A 21231-nucleotide genomic window follows, 5' to 3' on the forward strand; every position below is an offset into this window, starting at 1 on the left:
ACAGAGGAGAGAGGATTGGAACCACTGACTGTTAGACAAAAGTATGGTTGGAAGGAACATAGAGGAGAATATCCCAACAAGGCTGATAATGTTGCATGCTCGGTTTTAGTAAAACATTTCCATTGATACACACCTCACATGTTTATGTGAACAGTACCAAGAAGAAGAAGGAGAACAAACTATCCTTCACTGTCATTCAGAACATTCACGAGAGAAATAAATGAGAGAAAATAGGAAGCTTGGTATGAATTAGATAAGTTTGAAATGTTCCCTTGAAATAGAGAATGTGGTCAGAGCTAATTGTAGTTTATATTCTAACGCTAGTCGACGGCAAAGCGCCTCTACATTAGTTGCCAACCGCCATAAAAAGAGAAGAAGATGTGACGTCATTTCCTGTGAAGTGTTAATCAAGAAAAAACAAAACACACCGAGCAAAGACCCTGGGATGAAGCGCTGTCAGAAAGCTCAACAGTCTCTGAAATTACAATGTGTAGCATTCAGGTTTGGCGGTGAAGTTGCTGGTAACGCCGGGGAAATTAATGTTAGCTAGCTAACCAGGCTGCCCTCCACCATGAATTTAAGAGGACTTTTTCAGGACTTCAATCCCAGGTAACGTTAGCTACGAATTAGCTAGCGCGCTTACTGACTCTTAGCATTGTTTGCCCTTCGCTGCCGTTGGAAAAAAAACCCAGAACGTCTAAGTCTCATACTTATGAAAATACCTACTCCACTTTTTGATCAGACGGCGCAAGCCCCTAAAAAATGTGTGAATAAAGTAGTCGATGCTAATTGCTATCCGGCTTCCAAAGGCCCGGCTAACAAGGTGGTAAAAATAATGTAAAACGGAGTTCCAGCTGGCTGGACATTTCATGTTGTAATCAACTATATCTGTCGCACTGTAGTTAATCCCTATCATGGGTTTTAGCAGCGATATTTCACTGAAAGAAGCGAGAAGAAGTAATCAAAAATGACCATAAATTGCAGAAAAGGCAATCGCGATCATACATGATCGCATTATGGGACAAGTCATGTTCAGCTGGGGTGCAATGTGAGCCGAAACGACAACTTCAAAAACTTAGCTCAAGCTGTATAATGGATTGTTAACGAGTAATTGCACACATACGCATTCTAGATGTTAGTAATACTCAACAAAATGTTTGACAGTGCCGTGATAAGCGTTCATTGGATAGCAGGTTGTCAGAAAGCGTTAGAATCGTTATTAGTTGATGACATTTACATATTCTAAAATACGACTGCTGTTTTTAACTGTCAAAGCCTCTACGGCACATGTCTACGGCACTTATCTTCCTTTGTTGCCTGTGATCAAAAAGTGTCTCCCCTCTCTCTGTTGCAGTAAATTCCTCATCTACTCTTGCCTGCTGCTGTTCTCTGTGTTGCTCTCCCTGAAGCTGGATGGAGTCATCCAGTGGAGCTACTGGGCCGTATTTACCCCAATCTGGCTGTGGAAGCTGTTGGTTGTCATTGGGGCCTCTGTAGGAACAGGAGTGTGGGCCCACAACCCTCAGTACAGGTAGATTCCCACACATGTTGATGTTTTGTGGCTCAGGGATTAGAGTCGCTAATAATAGAGCGGCTGGTGTTCACCTCCAGCCGTCTGTTTGGGCTTTTTGTGAGATCAGTCTTATTATTCATGACAATGAATTTGAGCAAATTCGAAGTATTAGTTCCTTTTATTTATGGTGAAAACTGGATATTTGAACACCTGGTTAGCAAAAACGTGGGGTTGTGAGACAAGAACACGTTAAACTTTTGCATGCACATTTGTATTTACTCAGTGGGTTAGCTGGTTAGAGTGGTTAGATTAGCTGTGGTAACCCTCAGCGTCACTGTGCTCACCGGTTTGGTTTTGTGTGTGTTCCCTAAGGGCTGAAGGGGAGACGTGTGTGGAGTTCAAAGCCATGCTGATAGCCGTGGGGCTCCACGTCCTGCTGCTCATGTTCGAGGTGTTGGTGTGCGACCGCGTGGAGAGAGGGAAGTACTTCTGGCTCCTCGTCTTCATGCCTCTCTTCTTTGTCTCGCCCGTTTCTGTAGCAGCGTGCGTCTGGGGTTTTCGACACGATCGCTCCCTAGAGGTAAGGAACCTGACCCACGTGGGGATGCTCGCTGAGAGCAGGAGGAGCAGAGGAATGTGTGTTTTATTTGTGTCGAACTGATAAAACGTAAATGTACGATAAACTATAAAACTTTATATGTACTGTACACATTTATTTTCTCGTTTCTTACGCGTCATTTGACGCTTCTCCACCGGTGGAAGACATTGTTCGCTTGACTCTTCATTCATAAGAAGAGCAGGTTGTATGAAATGAGAATCGAGATGGAGCGTAGAAAAATGTTTACAGCCAAAAGCAACAGTGTTGCTGCATATAACACAAGAGCAGGCTGCAGTCAGATAATTCATTTATACCTGCTGTTTATATCAGGCTGCACTAAAGCTAAAAGAGTAAACTTAACTCGATATTCATTAAGTGCATTCAGCTGTGACGCTGTCCCATAATAGCACAGAAGTCTCAGATCAAATCAAAAATGATCTCTTGTTGATTCTTGTGATATACATTCACTTCCTAATCTGTGTTAGGCCCATTCAGGTTCATGAACTGAATTAATGGTTCCCATGGTAACGTGAGACACCGCCTGCTAAATGGAGCTGCACAAAATTGATCAAAAAGATCGTTCTTGTAATATCAATGACACTTAGAAAACAAACTACGGTGCATTAATGTGGGCTGCATTCCATTTAGAAGAAGTTCTCTTTTTAGTGCATATTCTACAGTTGACCAGTCAGCACAGGTGCAGAAGGGGAACGCAGCCCTCGTTAATAATGCATTTCAGATTTCTTTATATACCACAAGCCGAGTCATTATCTCGGTCTTCAACAATGATGTTGGATGTCGTATGTTTTCCTTATATCACGTGGCCTTACTGCTGAGAACGTACAGTTGAACAGCTTTTATACACCATTCATAACTTCAGTTGAGAAGGTATCGAAAAGGGCCGATTTTTAGCCCAGGTAAAAAATTGGAGGTTAACTGTCAGCATTTGATCTTTGTCCAAATATACTTTACTTTTAAGATAATGGTTAAACAATTGATTTTGTTTAACATCAGCTTAAATTCAGACCCATTTAAATGGTGTTTCAATGAGATTTTTGCTCTCTGGTGTTCTTCATGGGAAGAATCTGTGACAGAATAGTGCTTTTTACGGAGCATTTAATCCGAAATGCTGAACACAAACTGCTCCGTTGCAGGTTATGTGATCTAGCCCGGTTTGGAAAGAACACTGATTTTAGGCTAAACGCACCTTGTTCTCTGGGTACAGTAACATTTGATAGAATAAAACCAAGAAATGAATGAAATACTTCAACCAAAAAGCCTTTCTGTCACTTTGTAAATGTATTTTATTCATACAGCCCTTTACAGACAATCCTTACAGTGTACCAAAGTGCTTTACAGCAGGTAATAAATAAAGAGAAGAATAAGTAAAAACAAATCAAAACAATAAAAGAACAGCGAAAGCAATACAATTCAACAAAATCAAATAAGATAAAAGTGTCATCATACTACTGGGTATTAAAAGCAATCCTAAATAAGTAGGTTTTTAGCCTAGATTTGAAGAGGCCCAGGTCAGAAATAAGACGCAGCTTAACGGGGGGCTTATTCCAGAGCCTGGGGGCAGCGACAGAAAAGGCTCGGTCACCCCAGGGTTTGTATTCTGACCTGGGCACTTCCAGCAAAAACTGATTTGTTGACCTCAGAGCTCTACCGGGATTGCGGACTGTTAAAAGCTCAGATAAATATGATGGGGCGAGGCCGTTAAGAGCTTTAAAAACAAACATTAAAAGTTCTAAATCAATTCTATAAAGGACAGGAAGTCTGTTGGTGTTGGTTAAAAGACGGGCAGCAGCGTTCTGCACCAGCTGAAGGCGACTGAGAGAAGACTGGGAGACGCCGACATAAAGTGCATTGCAATAGTCTAACCTTGAACATAAGCCTGGTTTATAGTCAGTAACGCAAGACGCAACGCAAGCCCTTGCGCGGTTGCAAGCCCCCCCTTGCGCGCTTGCGTGTGTCACCTCAATTTTCTAAACTTTACGCAAGACGCAAGCGCAAGCCACTGGCTGTGTTCGAAACCGCCTACTACTTGAAAACGGCATACTCGATCTGACAGTATGCAGAGCGTTTACACACAGTGCACTTCACTCCTGCCCGAGCCGAAATCAGCCGGCCTGAAAAGCTGATTTCCCTTAAGCTATAAACTCTGTAAATATATAACTTTAGCAACATTTGAAACATTTTCAGGCGAGAAAGTAGTCATTTAGACCCCCAAGGTGTTGAAAATCTGACAAAATACCGGCTATTTACAAGAAGAAGAAGCATGAATCCACTCGAAGAGGTCCTGGCGGTGAATTTCCTTTCATCATAGTAGGCTTGTCATGAATCGTGAATCGCCACGCAGCACACGCAACCGCCGACAAAGCAAAATGAAGTATAAACGTCTCGAGCCATTAACATACGCGCAAGACGCAAGCGCAAGGGCAGTTAAAAGAAGTATAACTCAGCCTTTATTAGGGCATGGATGGCTTTCTCAAGGTCATGACGACTTAAAAACATTTTAACTTTGGCCAGGAGACACAACTGGAAAAAACTAGTCCTGACGACATTGTTCATTTGTTTGTCCAACCTCAGATCAAAGGTCAAAGGTCACTCCCAGATTTCTGACAGTTGAACTGGTTGCCAAGTTGACACTTTGGCAACCAGTTAATCAGCGAACTGTTGTAGGAAACAGGGAACCCTTTAAAAGCTGCAGCAACCCTGAATGTATGAACTTGGAGTCTGGTCAGTCAGTTTGATGAGAGCATGTTGGGCATTAGGAGGACACTTTGCATTGATCTGAACTCGTCCCTCTTTCTGTTTCCCCTCAGCTGGAGGTGTTGTGTTCAGTGAATATTCTGCAGTTCATCTTCATCGCTCTGAGGCTGGATAAGATCATCAACTGGCCTTGGCTGGTGAGCCACACAGAAGCCCAACACGCCTCACACAAAACGTTTATGTTGAGTGAACAGCGTCTGATAGTTTGCTGTGGACTTCCTGTCTGCATCCCGCAGGTGGTGTGTGTTCCACTGTGGATCCTGATGTCCTTCTTGTGCCTTGTGGTCCTCTACTACATCATTTGGTCTGTGCTCTTCCTCCGCTCCATCGACATCATCGCCGAGCAACGGCGAACTCACATCACCATGGCGATCAGCTGGATGACCATAGTCGTGCCGCTTCTCACCTTTGAGGTGAGTTGTTTCTATTGACCGTTAGCCCAGAGGATGCGGTTTAAAATAAATAATCAATAATGCCACTTAGACTCCTCTGACCACAGACCAGTTTTCCACTTTAAAGTTCGGCCCGGAGACAACAGCGTTTCTGGATCCTGTTCATATATAGAATATGAACAAATCATTTTTTTCTATTATGTTCAATTCTGAATTAAAAAAATCAGATTGTCACATTGTTTTTTAACACATTTCCCTACTTTTTGGGCTTGTTTGTCGTTTATTGGGTTTCGTCTTGTTGCTTCTCCTCAGATCCTTCTGGTGCACAAGCTGGATGGCCACAACAGTCTCAGCTACGTGTGTGTGTTCGTCCCTCTGTGGCTCTCCCTGCTCACACTCATGGCCACCACCTTCGGCCAGAAGGGAGGGAACCACTGTGAGTATTTCAGACCCAGAAACGAGGCGTTGCTTGCTGTTACTTTCTGTAGAACGGCGGCGTTCTCCTCCTTACAGAATTAGCCGTTTGTGTAAAACTGTCAGTGTTATTCTTTTGGGGCCACGTGTGGCTGCTCCTTTTAAGTTCTCCTCTGTCCCAACAGGGTGGTTCGGCATCCGGAAGGACTTCTGCCATTTCCTGTTGGAGCTGCTCCCCTTCCTGCGGGAATACGGCAACGTATCCTACGACCTCCAACGGAGCGAGGACCCCGAGGCGGCCGAGGATCTGCCCGTTCCCGAGCCACCTCCAAAGATTGCTCCCATGTTCCACAAGAAGACCGGTGTGGTGATCACGCAGAGCCCCGGGAAGTACTTTGTCCCGCCACCTAAACTGTGCATCGACATGCCCGACTAACATGCCGGGGCTGCCGGACACGAGTGAAACTATTAAAGGAAAAACGGCAGAGGACGCTTTGTTTGGTTTTTATCTGCTGTCCTGAAGGATTCCCTCCCCTCACCTGAACTGTGCAACACGCCCTGCAAAGGCAACTCTTCAGAAACAATCTGGGGACGGGTTCAGATACCTATCTTTGGTTTTTTCCCAGCTGTTTTCCAGACTCTCTTCCTCGGTCTGTCATGAATTAAATAGTCCAACGGACAGATTTGTTTTTTCACCCGCGGGTGAAGTTTCCACTATGTCGCCTACACCCAGTTATATCCATTCTGAAGATGAACATTGTGTGGGGGGGGGGAGTGACCGCAGAAATGTCTCAGATCCCCTCTGATCCGCACTACGCTGAGACACGCAGCAGAGCTGGATCTGCGTGACAGCGGAGCTCTTTGTGTCTGAATTAAACGGGACGCTTGCCTCAGTTTGGGACGGGGACCATTGGAGAGACTCTGTGGATTGATTATGGGATCAGCGTACCCCCCGATGTTTCTGTTCTCACTTTTGACCATGCAGGTAGAGAAACGGGTGGAGTTTAAGTTGTGTTTTTTTGTCCTTTCCCTCCAGCTTTTTATTGACACAATAGTGTTGTGTCGATATACATTAATAAAAAAAAGTCGGTCTCTATGGAGATCCCTTTCAACTCTAGAGATGGGGGCAGGATCAGCTGTGCTTCTGCATAACAATCCATTCCTCTGAGCCTAACGTAGTTTGAGTGTTTTTCCCCTTCTGCACCTGCAGGCTGTCTTCAGGGGAAAATTGTATGTCCTCGCCGTTAAGGATGTGTTGTTTCATGGATGGTAACCTCTGGAAACATCTGCTTGATTTGACTAAATTAGTCAGCTGAATCCTCACGAAATCTGGCTCAAAAGTGTGAACGTATTTTGGCTCCGATAAAGGAGTTTGCCCACATCTCTAATATTGGACATGACCTCCGCTTGGAGAGATTACATCGGTTTATTTTTGATGCTCTGAAATAAAGCTGAACTTTTCTTTTACTTTATAAGAGAACAATGGAAACACTTTGTTAAGCTGTACCAATAGAAGCACTGTATTTTTTTTTTTTTCCATTTCTTTCGTTTGGTTTTGTAAATACCACAGTGGGTAAAGGTTGGGACCAGAGGGCTGAGCGGTTCAGGTTTTAGTTCTCCACTCCTGTTTTACTACAGCCCTTAAGTAGCATCTGTGCAGATGGTTAAGATTCACCTTTTTAATATTAAATCAGTCCAAACCTTCAGCATTCAAATTATTGTCACTGCACACGTTTTGGTGGTTGGGAAAAACAAACAAACAAAAAAACAGCTTTAACTAGTCGAAACTAGCGTTTTAAATCCAGGTCTGACTGAGAGCCTGACGACTCAGATTGTGTGTATGTGAACACATGAAGCAAAATGTCATTTTTTTCTTTGCTCATATTTTTAGATTTTTTTTTTGTAGCTTCATATAACGAGATTATGCAATTTCTTGAGAGACTGCGGTGGGATTGCACGACGTGTTCCAGCTCGCCGCTTTCGGCTCTTTTTGCCCGTCATTTATTTGCACTTTAAGCCTTTGGCCTGTCACTCTGCATGTCCAAGGGTTCGGTCACAGTACGGTGGAGGGTCTCCTATCACACTACAAGCCTGCAGAAATACAGGGCAGGACGTCATTTCCTACGTACATGTTGTGTAAAATTCCTCAAAAGTAAAGAGAAGCGTTGGAATAACACACCAAATGACTTGGTGTGCGATAACTTTGCCTTTTCACGAGACCAGGTTTGCATTACTGGAACTGCCCATTCGTCTCTTGCTATCAGCTTAAAAGTCTAAGATAAATCTATCCGTGTGTCAATAGGACAGAGGCGAGAGAAGCTGTTTCATATCAAATGTCCATCAGCTGATTTCTTTTTCAGGAGGAAACCGTGACTCCGAATGCCACCATGATAATAATAAAGTTTTTATTCTTGCACCAACAAACAGACAACCCTTTCACATCAACCTATAACAGTAAGAGAAGTTGGGCATTTCACAACTGCGTGCTTCGGTTTGAATGACCTCAGGCATGGTGGGGGGTTTCTTTTCTTGTAAACGTGCTACGTGTTGCAAAACTTGCCTGTTCTGAAAAGAAAGTATTAAAATAACCCAATGTGCCATTTTAAAAATTGCTCTTTACTCCTCTCTAGTGGCAGCTACAGGGAACTGCAGCGTTTTTCGTGCCTGGTGTCCTTCGCTGCGAGGGGAAATTGAGGGTCAGACCTGGAACTGAATGATTCTGCTACAGCTGAAATGACAAAACATTTGTCATATTCACTCATCGCTTGGCAGATCAAATTGTTTTTACAGGTTTCTTTTAATTTGAGATCTTGAAGCTAAAGGGCGTTCGACTTAATGAGCTCTGTGACACCAGGTGGTTCGCTCACTGTCACACATTTTCAGTCAGGTCACTGCATCAACGGTACTAATAATGCTACAATATATTTGTGAGAAGGGCTGGAGTAAATTTGATCTTTTTTTCCAACATGGTGAAATAAAAATAAAAAGTTCTGATATGTCAATGGACATACATTTTTCCCCCTTTCTTAAGAGCAGTTTATAACAAAGGAAATACACTAACAGACGGCTTATAAAGGTTCTAATTGTAAATGGCAACACACATTACAATTCCCCTTCAAATGAAATTACAGAGCCATAACACCAATAATACACACACAATGTACCAAACAACACCCAATATTTGTACCCATAACCTGGTTTCCCTCCAAGGTCACCATAGATGTCACCACTAGCAACTTGCCGCTTCCTGTGATAGGCATAGCTTAGTGACGGGACTTTCCAAGATGTTTGTCTTCAGAGCGTACCAGAACCTTTTTGTGGGGGAAAGTTTCCACAACTCTGCCAAGAAGCCAAGATCCACGCAGAGCAGCAGAATCCATCACGGCAGATGCTGTTTGACTGCTTTTACCACAGCGTGTGCTTTTTTTCGGTGAGAACGTTTGCAGGCAACGCTTGATATACCGTCATCAGGATGTACCACATCAACAACATTTTCATTATTTCTCAACCATTGTTTAACATCATCAATGAAAACATTTTCAATCAACTTTTTTTTTTTTGCAGCAAACCATATATTTTGTTTCTCACTTTCTTCAGTGGGCTTTAAAGGCACCAGAGAATAATGAGCATTTTTTGCTTCTTCACAAACAAATGATTTTTTCCAGCGCGCCTTTTACCTCTGCAACACTGCTTTTATGCATATACTCTGTCATACTCTGTATACTATGTCATCCTGGACTTTCATATCAGTCCCACATCAAGAGTATCACTAAATCTGCCTTTTTTTCAACATTTCAACATTTCACTCCGGCCCTCATTATCCGACTCAGTAACAGAGACCCTAATCCACTCATTTATCACTACTGCAATGGGGTCCTGTCTGGGATGTCCAGTATGTTCAAAACTCAGCTGCCAGGGTGCTAACTCACACCATGCCCTGGCAGCACATCACCCCCATCCTAAAGCAACTTCACTGGCTCCAAGTCAAAGCACGCATCACTATAAATCCTTCTCTTGACCTACAAATCTCTCCACTCACTCGCATCTAAGTACATCTCTGATCTCCTCCCCCCCTACTCCCAGTCGCGGCTTCTGCGCTCCTCAGACAAGGACCTACTTTCCGTTCCTCGCACCAGACTAAAAACATATGGAGATAGGGCCTTCTGTTCAACTGCCCCTACCCTATGGAACAATCTGCCACTTCACATCCGTTCTGCCCCCTCTCTACTACAGTTCAAAAAGAATCTAAAAACACATCTCTTCTCCCTTTCCTACCCTTCCCCCCTTCTTTTCTCTTGTTAAGCGACCTTGGGTACCCTGAAAGGCGCTATATAAGTCAAAGTCATTATTATTATTATTGTTATACTCTTCAGTTACCTTTCTTATACTTTTTACCTTGTTTAATCTTTTCTTACATTTTGTACCTTCTCCAACTTTTCAACAAAAGCCTTATGTGTTAATTTAGCAGTTATTTTACCTTTACCCAATTGTGGTTCATTTGAATTTCCCACTTCACTATAGAAGACAGCGGCCTTTTCCGCAACAGGTGTTATGCCGAAAAGTGCATGCCTGCCGACAAATGCATCCCCATTCGCGGGACCAGCAGAATGCATCCTCTAATGCAGGGGTCTTCAACGTTTTTCAGGCCAGGGACCCCCAAACTTATGGAGAGTTGGAGCAGGGACCCCCCTACTATTTATATGGCATACAATTGTGTTTTATATTTAACGGGGCCTAGTGCCGTGTATAAACATAGCTACTCTGTTATTGTACATTCAATACTAAGCTATTCAAATAATACACAGGTTAATATATTCATGTTTTTATTTTAAACATGTGCAAGGTACAGGGTGGCCGTGCCACTGCCATTTATAAACAAACATCTTGCATACAACACTGAGCTATTCAAATAATCCACAGATTTTAACTTTAAACATGCATGTAGATGGGACAATGAATCCTCAAAGCTTCTGTGGATGGCACACGTTTGCACACAATTTGTGAGAAAAAAACTGTTTGAAATTTTTTTTTTTTTTTAAATCGTCTAATCAACCAAAGATTTCGCAACCCCCCTGCAGTACCTCCACGGAAACCCTGGGGGTCGCGGACCCCCTGTTGAAGACCTCTGCTCTAATGGTTCCCTGCTTTAAAGGGATATGCCACCCCCAGGCCAAATTAAGTGTATCCCCGTGTCACTTCTATGTTTGAATGAGAAAAACTCACAGAGTTACAGATGTGTTTTTGGAGATGTGTCAAAAAATCCCGCCGGCGGGATTTAGACTCCAGAGTGTTTATAGTGACTTGTTCTTCTCAAAAAATAAAACAACAAAACAAACCTAAGCAGCCACTTATGGGGCTGCTGTCCTGGTACTACTACTAGTTGACGCGTCGTCTTCCGGGTCCAAATGAATGAATGAAACACATGAGCGTTTCCAGCACACCTGCCGACTAATGACCTGAAGCTCTATTTAACACTTCATGCACCCCACAGTACAGAGCGCCGCCTACTGTGGCCTTCAGGTACTACAATAAACACAAATGCACACATGAACAAATGGCTCTAACAGTAGTATTAGGATCAAACAAATATAATTAGAGGGTCGGATTCACCCTAAAGCAGTCTTTAGGCGTATGGGAAGTAAAATATTTTTTTCTTTACTTGTTTTTCCTACATTCAATCACCCTCAGATGCCTCCTAGACGGTTAATTTTGATACTTCTAGTAGAAGTAGTAGTTTCTAGTAGTAGAAACACTGAAGAACAGAGTAATTCTAATAGCCAGTCTGATAGCGTTCTCAGAGCATCTGTTCCACAGAATGATCCCACCAACTTGGAGCAGACACTGATGGTCCAAGAGCAAAACTGACCCACGATGTTTTTTTCTGTGACAGATGCCAATTTTTATAAAAAAAAATAAAATTACGTTTTAGGGAGAGAAAAAACGTCAGGCTCATAAAAATAAAATAAAAGGTGGTTGTTTATGTAATACCCATTTTAGCCACTAGAGGGTGATGTGCACCACTGTCAGTGACAGACACATGAATGAATACGCATCCATTCAGGCCATGACAGATTTATCTCAGACCTCATGTCAGCCTGCTGGTGGCTCTCTAACTTCCAGTTTGTTTTTCACCATTCACCAACAATGACCATAGACACAACATCAAATGTGTTTAAAACCAACTCTGACAAGTAACCCGCACCCCCACTGGGTATGTCTGTGACCCTTGGTTGAATTGAAAATATTTTATCCATCCCTTGCGGGAAATTCTTTCGCCACAGCGCTCCAGTGCACAAATTACAAGATTAAATATAACGAGAGTCACAAAAATGAAAAATGACCCAAATTTGTAACCCCCCCTCAAACAATGTACAAAATAAAATATAAGCATAGAATAAAATAATATATAAAATGAAATGAAAAGAAAAGAAATGTCAGGTGAGCTGGATTATTGTACATGAAGTGAGGTATTATACAGTTTGATGGCCACTGGCAGGAATGATTTCCTGTGGCCCTCTGTGGTGCAGCGTGGTGTAATACTTCTATTACTAAAGGTGCTTCTTTGGCTGGCCAGCACATCATGGAGAGGATTAGAGGAGTTGCCTGGTATGGATCTTATTCTGGACAACATCCTTCTCTCTGACACTACAGTCAGAGAGTCTAGTTCCGCTCCCACAACGTGGCTGGCTTTGCAGATGAGCTTATTAAGTCTGTTGGCGTCCTTCACCCTGAGTCTGCTGCCCCTGCACACAACAGCATAGAGGATGGCACTGGCCACCACAGACTCATAAAAGATCCGCAGCATTGTCCGGCAGATGTTGAAGGACCTCAGAAAATAGAGACGGCTCTGGCCCTTCCTGTAGAGGGCGTCAGTATTTTTAGTCCAGTCCAGTTTATTGTCCAAGTACACCCCTAGGTACTTATATTCCTCCACCGGGTCCACCGGTGTTGACCCCGCAGATAGAGACAGGGGTCACTGGAGCCCTGGTCCTCCTCAGGTCCACCAGCAGTTCCTTAGTCTTTGCCAAGTCCACCACACTTGTTGAGTTGATGCTAATGCTCATGATTAACAACAGGATATAAATAAAATGTATCATTTAATATGGGAAGAAAGATACAACCATACCAAACTATGCATCAATACATACATGCATACAAACTTATAAAAAAATTACTTGTGAAACTCAACATTCTATCACATACATTTAAAAAAATGCCATAAAGAAAACATCAAACACCAAAGACATCAGCTTTCCATCTCTTATTGTTTCTGTCATGAAGTCTGATCAGTCCAGACTGTGTTGCTGTTACTGCTCTGTCAGGACTCTGCTTTGCAAAGCAGTAAAGACCACATCAAGTTCTCTGCAGGGAACACTGAGTGTGAGCAGCAGTTAGAAAAAGGAGCTGTCATCAGGTCCTCTCCACTGAGCATTCAGCATGGTATGTTGTGATTGTCCTTTCACGTCAGTGAGTATTGGCTATCTTTAGGTTCGAGGTTTGTTTATTGGTGTCTGCAAGCCCAACCATGAGAGCCATTTCTCATGTTATCAGCAGTGCTTCCCCTTGTTTTGTAGATGAGTGACTTCTTTATGGACCTGAAACAAAATCACAACATGACACTTATTGCATGCATTAGATGATAAAGAGGATGTGTTCCGCGCAGCTTCTGTCATTCTCTGGTGTTTGGGCTATAACATCCTGCTTTCTCACTTCTGTTTTTCCCATGATGTGAAACTCACTTCACTCTTAATTCTGTCATCGCAGCTCAGGTCCAACGGTCCTCTTGCCCGCTTACCCGTTGAGCCAAGTTCGATCCGCATTGTCAAAAACGCTCCTGTGTTCTGTCATTCTCCCACCGGGCTGACTTTTGTGCAACAAAGGTCTCTGGCACCTCCTAACTCCACTCATCCTATTCCCCCTCCTCGGGCCATGTCACCCAAATCCACTGAGATAATGAAATCTAATCGCCCAATAAATCCATCCCTTCAGTGGATCTCTCTTTATTGGAATGTAAGATGTAACGGTGTGTAAATCTTCATTCTAAAACTGTTTAATACATATCTTTCTGCAAGGGGAAAGTAGATATGATTCAGGGGTTTGGTGTGACTCAGTTTGATGAGATCCACTCTGATTTCTTTAACACGGGTATTCCTTTTCTATTGTAAAGGACTGCAAGTCAGTCATTTTTCTCTCATTTTGGCATAGTTTTACTACCTTCAGATGGTTTTTGTCTGATAATTACTTTTGGTAATTCAGAGCACAGGAAAAAAATGCATTTGATAGTTGTTTCACCAGATATTTCCTTTGATAAAAGTAGCCAACCGCACTGTAAACATAGTAAATCTTTAGCAACCAACTGGATGGCGGATGCTATAAATACCTTAGTCTTAATGTTGTTGCTGCTGGCTGTGTTAGTGTTCAGGGATTCACCATAACGGCCGCACCAGGTAAGCTCAAAAGGCTTTGCCACGTGTATGTTCTGCTTTCCCCACTAGATCTAAGCCAGACATTCAGCAGGCCGGCTGACACGGTGTTAAGTCTTTGACTCCCTGTAGCATCTGTATCAAATGGATCTTAATGGTAATATCGGGCCATTGTTGGTTTCTGGCACATTTTATTCAATTCAAGGTTCCTCTATAGTTTTTAAGAATCTTTTTAATGTTAAAATTCAGTCCAGATTTGAACTGGTTCATCTTTACACGGTACAATCAGACGCCATCTGCACTGTAGGCTACATCATTTGGAACTATACATTTTGTTTATGTTCATATTAAGTGCTGTCTTTATGGAAAATAGATATTTTAAAAATACAGGATAAGCTTAAAAGTTATCCTTTTTATAGCAGGGCTAATTAGGACCTTAAGTAAAGCAGGTGAACAATCATGTTGTGATTTTTTAATGGATTAGTACAAGGGCTGGGCAACGATTGAAATTTTTTAATCTAATTAATCACATGATTTCCCTGATTAATCACGATTAATTGCATTTGTATGCAAAATCCAAAAATGAATTCAAAAGTAGTGTATAGCTTTTAGCATTTAGTTTTATTTTAAATGTTCTGCCATATGAATGAAAGTGCCATAACATTTGTTGTGCAAACACACTTTTAACATCAGCATCTTTATGTAGTTTTTATGTAGAAGCCTCGCTCCACTGTCTGTTTCCTTGAATGACTTGCTGCTATCAGTTGTGTGTTTTGCCTTTAAGTGATATTTTAGACTGGAACTACTACGGTGAGAAGACAATTCAACTTGGCAGTGTTTACAGATGACTTTGGTTCTGTCGACTCCGCCGTCTGGAAGAACTTTAAAATGAAAATGGCCGAGTAAAAGTTCCGTACCCTTCTCCATGTTTGGTGGATCCGCCCATTACTTTCTTTTCCGGTTCCGCAGCAGACAGCAACAGACTTTTACAAAATAAAAGCCTGTGAGCAACAGACTTTTATGATAATAAAATAAATAATAAAACAGGGATGGTCCGTGGGGATCATCAGTGGGTTGAGCAGGCGCCCCATGTACAAGAGGCTATAGTCCTCGCTGCAGCTGGCCCCGGTTCGAGTCCCGCATCGGACAGCCCTGTGTTGCATGTCGTTCCCCCTCTCTCTGCTCCCTGCTTCCTGTCTCTCTGAACTTTCCTATCCATTAAAGGCACAAAAGCCCCCCCCCAAAAAATAAAATAAAATAAAATTAAAAAACTGCATTAATGCCCAATAAAATATTTATCAGCGTTAAATAATTAACGAGTTAACTCAATAATAACGAGTTAACTCGCCCAGCCCTAATTAGTACATAAAAAGGCTGAAGAGAAGAAGATAAAGCTCCTGCTAAGATTTAATACCTGTTGTTGAATCTGGATTTACATTCTTGTAGTCGGAGCTCCCCTCATCTGGATCATCATGTGTCCCTGTTAAAGTGATCATTTAGTGTTTTCATCTTTGCATCAATCTATCACCCTCTATTCCGTGTACTCACTCTGCTTTTTAGGGTGAATCAGAGATGCGACATTAACGTAATCATTTTCCCGTTGACCTGAAATAATAATAATAATAATAACTTTAGTCAGTAACTGAATCATTATGTTGCTTCCATGAGTTTTATGTTAATCAAAGTTGAAAAATCCCCCAAATAACACAGTTTGACATAAAATAGTATTTTTGTTCCAACAAGGTGAATCCCAAAGACTCTATTAGCTGAAAATGTGGCATATCTCAGCATTGTGTGCAGGGCGTCCTTCAAGTGGAGGATGAAAAAATAAATGTCAGGTCTAAAAATGTATATACAGCACAAGAAAAATCCAGCAAAGACCTGACACAGGACCTGAGAGAAGGATCTAGACCGTTGATCCATCTACTGTTCACTGATGTCTCATCAGAAATGATCTCCATGGAAGGCTGGCTGTCAGGAAGCCATTTATAAGGAAGGGAAACAGGGAGAAAAGGCTGAGGTTTGGTATAAATGACACAAGAAGTGGACTGAAAATCAGTGGCAACGGGTCTTATGGAGGGATGAATCCTCCCCAGAGCCTGAACCTCAACATTACTGAGGCAGTGTGGGATCATTTTCACAGAGAACTGTCACACAAGTGGTGAGGTCAAGTGGGTTTTTGTCTCGTCTCCATGTCATGTTTCGTCATTTCCGGTTTTATTTTGAAATATTAACTCTCCCTCTCGTTTCAGGTCACTTGCCCTTCCTCTGGTGCTCCAGTCTGATTGTCGTATGAATGATTCCACCTGTTCCCTGTTATCCCTGTGTGCATAAGAGTCTGCGTCTCCCCCCGTCTTGTGCCAGTGTGTTGTATCTGTTCGTCTCATGTGCATCGCTCTCGCCTTTTTCCAAGCCTGACCACAGCCACGTTCCAAGTTTGCCTTTCGTTATTTCCTCGTCAAGAGAGGTTTTTTTTTCTTGTTACATTTTGATAAAGTAGTCCTGTTAAAGTAACAGTTTAAGTTTCTTTCATAGCATTCTTGTTTTTTTCCTCCCAGTTGGAGTGAGTTTTGTTTTATAAATTTTCATAGAGTAGTGCCTCTGATTTTTTTTTTAGGAGAGCTTATTTTTTTTTCCTCCGTAGCAGGAGTGACATTTAGTTAAAGTTAAAGTTTGATAGACCTTTTGTTTGTTCCTACGCATAGTGGAGTGATTTTGATTTTCCTGATAAGTTTTCATAGATATACTTCTTTCATTTGTATAAAGTGTATAAATATATATATATATTAATATTTCTATAGCCTATTTTGTTTATCTCTCTGGAGAGATTTGAGAACTTCTGCTCCTAAAATAAAAGCTTTTGGATACAACATCTCCTGCTCCTGCGTCCTCCATTCCCTGGGTGTGACAAGAACGGAACAAAAGGCAGCACCAAAGAAGAGCTTTGGGGTGTCCTTCAAGAAGCCTGGAGAACTATTCCTGTAGACCACTTAGAGAAATGACAGAGAGCTTGTCTAAAAGGGTTCAGGCTGTGTTAGAGAATAAAGGAATATACCAAAAATTGACTTTCAAGTTTGTTCAAATTTTTGTAATGCAACCATAAACAACTGAAACCTCTCAAACTTTATAATGGTTACAGTGTACTGTGTACAGTTGTGTGAACTTTTACAGACCATAAGACCATTGCATGTGCTGGGTCCACGCATGATTTGTGTTGTAACATAGATACTGTACGGCTGACAGAGTCTCGTGACAAAGTGATGCAAAGGTGACGTGTTCAATTTCAACAAAATAGCTTGAACTGGTCTGAGATCTCCTCCAAACTGAGTTCACTCTGACTGCTGTCAACTGCAAGTAGTGATGTCTATTGTGTTTTATCTTATATGTATAATGTATTATTTCTTAATTTTTCAACTTAAAGGTAGGGTAGGAGATCCTGGATTTTGAGTCCAGCGAAGATGCATTTTGAAAATACACAGGTAAAAAGTCCCAACCCTTTTCTTCACTTTCCCCCCGAAGGCACGCCTCTAGAGTACATGAACATGAACGAGCACGAAGGTGCACAAGCGCTGTTCTGACAGCAAGCATCGATCGTTGCCGTATTTAGTATTTAGTATATGATAACTATACATTTAATAATGCTAGGTGCTAGCCAAGCTGGCTCTAGTTTAGCTTCCTGCCAAGCTTCTGGACGCATAATTCGTTCACGGAGCAGGGTACGCGCACGGAGGGGTAGGAGGGGGAGGGAGGAGCAGATTGCAGTTTGATAGACGGCATCAGAATCCAATCACTGTGAACGGAGCGTTCACAATGATTGGATACTGTTTTTCCTAGATTGTACGTTCTAGAGGCCACTAAAACTTTTCATATTTGTGTCAAAACTTTTAATTAATTGGTTGCAATGGGGGTGTGAAGAGTATTTCAAGCAATATGTAAAAAAATGTTCCAGAAAAAGATCCCCTACCCTGCCTTTAATCATACACAGAATAACATGTTGATTATGTTGATATTTCTACAGTCAGCTCAACACTACAGATATCTGTACAATGTTTTGTATGCCATGCTTTTTGTACATTTACATAGAACAATACATTTTATTGGAAAAAAACCCCTCCTAAACCGGTCACATGGTACGGCCGGTTCGAAAGGCCTCTGACGTCACCACATAGTCATCGACACGCGCCTCGGTACAAGCTTCACAAATATCGCAAGCCTAAGCTGCCATATCCACACGTCGAGAGCACGCGCTATATATCTTAACGATCGCGTTCTGTGTCGAGAGCACGCGCTATTTATCTTAACGATCGCGTTCTGTTTTCTTATATCACGCGTGGTATAAGGACACCCGTAAAAAGCGCCCCTTACGGGAAGCGCTGTATAATGCTTGAGCACGCGTGCCGAAATACACCACGCGTCCTCTAGAACGAATTTAAATAATCATTAGCATACACCAAGAGTCCTGACCAGTCTATCGCCTATCTCCCTGAGCACCGATCTTCCTCTTTGCAAGCAAAGTGCAGTGAACCGTAGGACTGCAGGTTTGCAGTCTTTTTTTCTGTCAGCTTAAGCAAGAATTCACAGCCTTTTTTCACTGGATGTTTGTTTAGTGTTTTCTTAAAAAAAGAAAATGAAACGAAATTAAACGTTTACCACGTTAACCTTGAAAGCCTGCCCAGACAAGCATTAGGCTGCGGCTACACGAAAACGATACTTTTTCTTATCGTTTCGCTGTCGCGGCCACACGGAGCCGGCGTTCCCACTACCCCAAAACGATAGTTTTTGAGAACGGGTTCCAGAGTGGGAAGATTTGAAAACGGCCTCGTTTCGTTTCCATTGTTACAGCTAAAACGTTTTTGCGTCAGTCAAACGTTGACGCTGTGAGCCAATTTTAACACTTCTCTATTGTCTCACAGCGTGGCGTGACACAGTGGCGTGTGTACTGCATCGTTTCATCGTTTTCATCCGTTTTCGTCTGGACCTGAGTCTTTACAGCAGCGCGTTGCCGTGTGGTCGCAAGAATTTTCGTACCCGTTTTAAAAAAAAACCTTGTTTCGTTTTCGTGTAGCCGTAGCCTTAGACTTGAGTTGAGTTTCTAAAAACACTTAGCCCACTATCAGCCTCTGGTGGTCTAGTGGTAAAGTGTACGGTCAGCAATGACAATGGCCTTTTAATTGCCGGTTCGAATCTTGTTTGAGTCAACGTTTACCACACACTCCTCTCAAGTAATTCAGTTTGACAATGTTGTACCGTTTGTTTTGACTTCAAACACATTGCTGCAAAAAGCACAAGGCGCTTGGTAGGCTATCCCTTGGCTTAAGGCCTGCGGCCATGTTTCACCTCTTAAAATCGCCCCTTCGAAACCCGAGTGAATTCTCACTTAAATCCAAGTTATCTGTAATCAACCAAGAGCAGCTGCTCCACAAACTTTAGAGGACTCTCACCAAAATGCAAGTTACTGTTACATTATCTGCAATCTGTCAGGAGCAGTTGCTCCAAACATCTTAGATGTCCACCCTCCTCCCCCAAAATAAAATTAGGCAGCATCTGGTTTTTATGTGGTGGGGGCGCACGAAAAAAATAATAAAATAACTTTCATAACCATTCTTCCCTGTTAGTGTGCCTAAGCCTATACCATTCTATAAGGAGTAGCCAGTGCCACACACAGGGAATGTTCCAGCTTGATTATTATGTTTTATTCAGCTTGAAATTAATTCAAATCAATACCCATTAAAAAAAAATACGTAAAATTACTCATGACTTAACTAACGATATAGCTTGTTTCTGTGTACATGTAGTTCATATTGCCGATGGAACTTGAACCAGAAAAAAAACATTTATTTACATTACATTGCATTTCACAGACACCTTTGACCAAAGCCTCTAAGCAGGAAGAGGGTAAGACATCTAGGCATAGTGTACAGTTGCAACACTGACAGCATTGTCCAACGCAAGGTACAAGAAGATGTAGCATAAGAAATAAGATGCATTAAAAAAAAAGTGTTAAGAAGCAAAATGTATATAATATACAAAGACATAGGCGCAGTGTGCAGTTGCAACACTGGAAGCATCGTCCAACACATGGTAATAGAAGATGTAGCCTAAAATAATAAGGGGTAACACAGCAAATTTAAATAAACAGGACATTTAGGTGCAGTGTACAGTTGCAACACTGACAGCAATGTCCAACACATGGTAAAATGATGTAGCATAAAATAATAAGACACATACAAGGCAATGTAGGCACACAAAGATGTGGCCTAAGACAAGAAGCTAAAAACTAGGGGAAGAAAAACACCCTACAGTCACGAGGTGATGACTTATTGAAGATTGTAGATTTGAATCACTTTGATAATCCCAAAGGAAATGAAAGTAACTAGCAGCCTACACACAATACACATTAAGACATCAAATGCACTTAAACAACCTGTATAAAAGCATCCAAACATGTCACGTAAACAGATGGAATGCATTGCCCACAGCTAAATGCATACAGACAATTAAAAATAAAAGATTTAAAAAGAGCAAAACAGGTGGGTCAACCAACAAAATCACATCACTTCTTTTCATTTCTGAGCAACAGGTGTGGGAGCTGAGGCAGAGGTGAAGCGCAGAGAGGTAGTGGTTTGCGCCGGAGTGATGTCCCTGGATGTGGAGATAATGGAGCCCAGTAGTGAGGTTGGCTGAGTCACGAGGAGAAGATGCACAGCTGCTGGCGCCGATCTGAAAAGTCTGGAGGCAGAGACAGTTGGACCATCGGAAAACTGGATCCGTGCCTGTCAGAAAACACAGAAGAAGAAGAAAGAAAGAAAAAAAAAACTACCTTAGGGTCAAGGACAAGGATTTGCATAATGAGAAATGATACAATGTTCCATTACACCATTCTATAAGCTTAGATCCGGATCAAAGGCATGTTTTGGTTTTCTGTATTTCATGCCATGCGAAATGTTGTTTTTTTGCCCCTGAAAATGTCAAAGGGCAATAGAAGACGGCAATAAAAAAAGTGTACACAAGTGGAAGTGCGGCTGTCAATTAATATCATTCCATCTTTTGAAAATTAATTTCGCTGGGTTGTTGAGAAAGTGTTTAAGGACATTGTCCAGAGCACCATTTGTGATG

General features: G+C 42.0%; 1 protein-coding gene across 1 annotated transcript; it reads left to right on the top strand.

The window, feature by feature from the left end:
- The first annotated feature begins 403 nt into the window (after nucleotides 1-403).
- Nucleotides 404-7396, top strand: tmem185 (transmembrane protein 185). The gene is made up of 7 exons (XM_075451637.1): nucleotides 404-609; nucleotides 1355-1531; nucleotides 1886-2093; nucleotides 4940-5023; nucleotides 5123-5299; nucleotides 5591-5714; nucleotides 5878-7396. The coding sequence occupies exons 1-7, from the start codon at nucleotides 572-574 to the stop codon at nucleotides 6126-6128; spliced, it is 1059 nt and encodes a 352-aa protein (XP_075307752.1). The 5' UTR covers nucleotides 404-571; the 3' UTR covers nucleotides 6129-7396.
- The last annotated feature ends 13835 nt before the right edge of the window (nucleotides 7397-21231 follow it).

This window comes from Odontesthes bonariensis, chromosome 19 (assembly GCF_027942865.1).
Source record: "Odontesthes bonariensis isolate fOdoBon6 chromosome 19, fOdoBon6.hap1, whole genome shotgun sequence".
In the NCBI taxonomy this organism is placed as follows: domain Eukaryota; kingdom Metazoa; phylum Chordata; class Actinopteri; order Atheriniformes; family Atherinopsidae; genus Odontesthes; species Odontesthes bonariensis.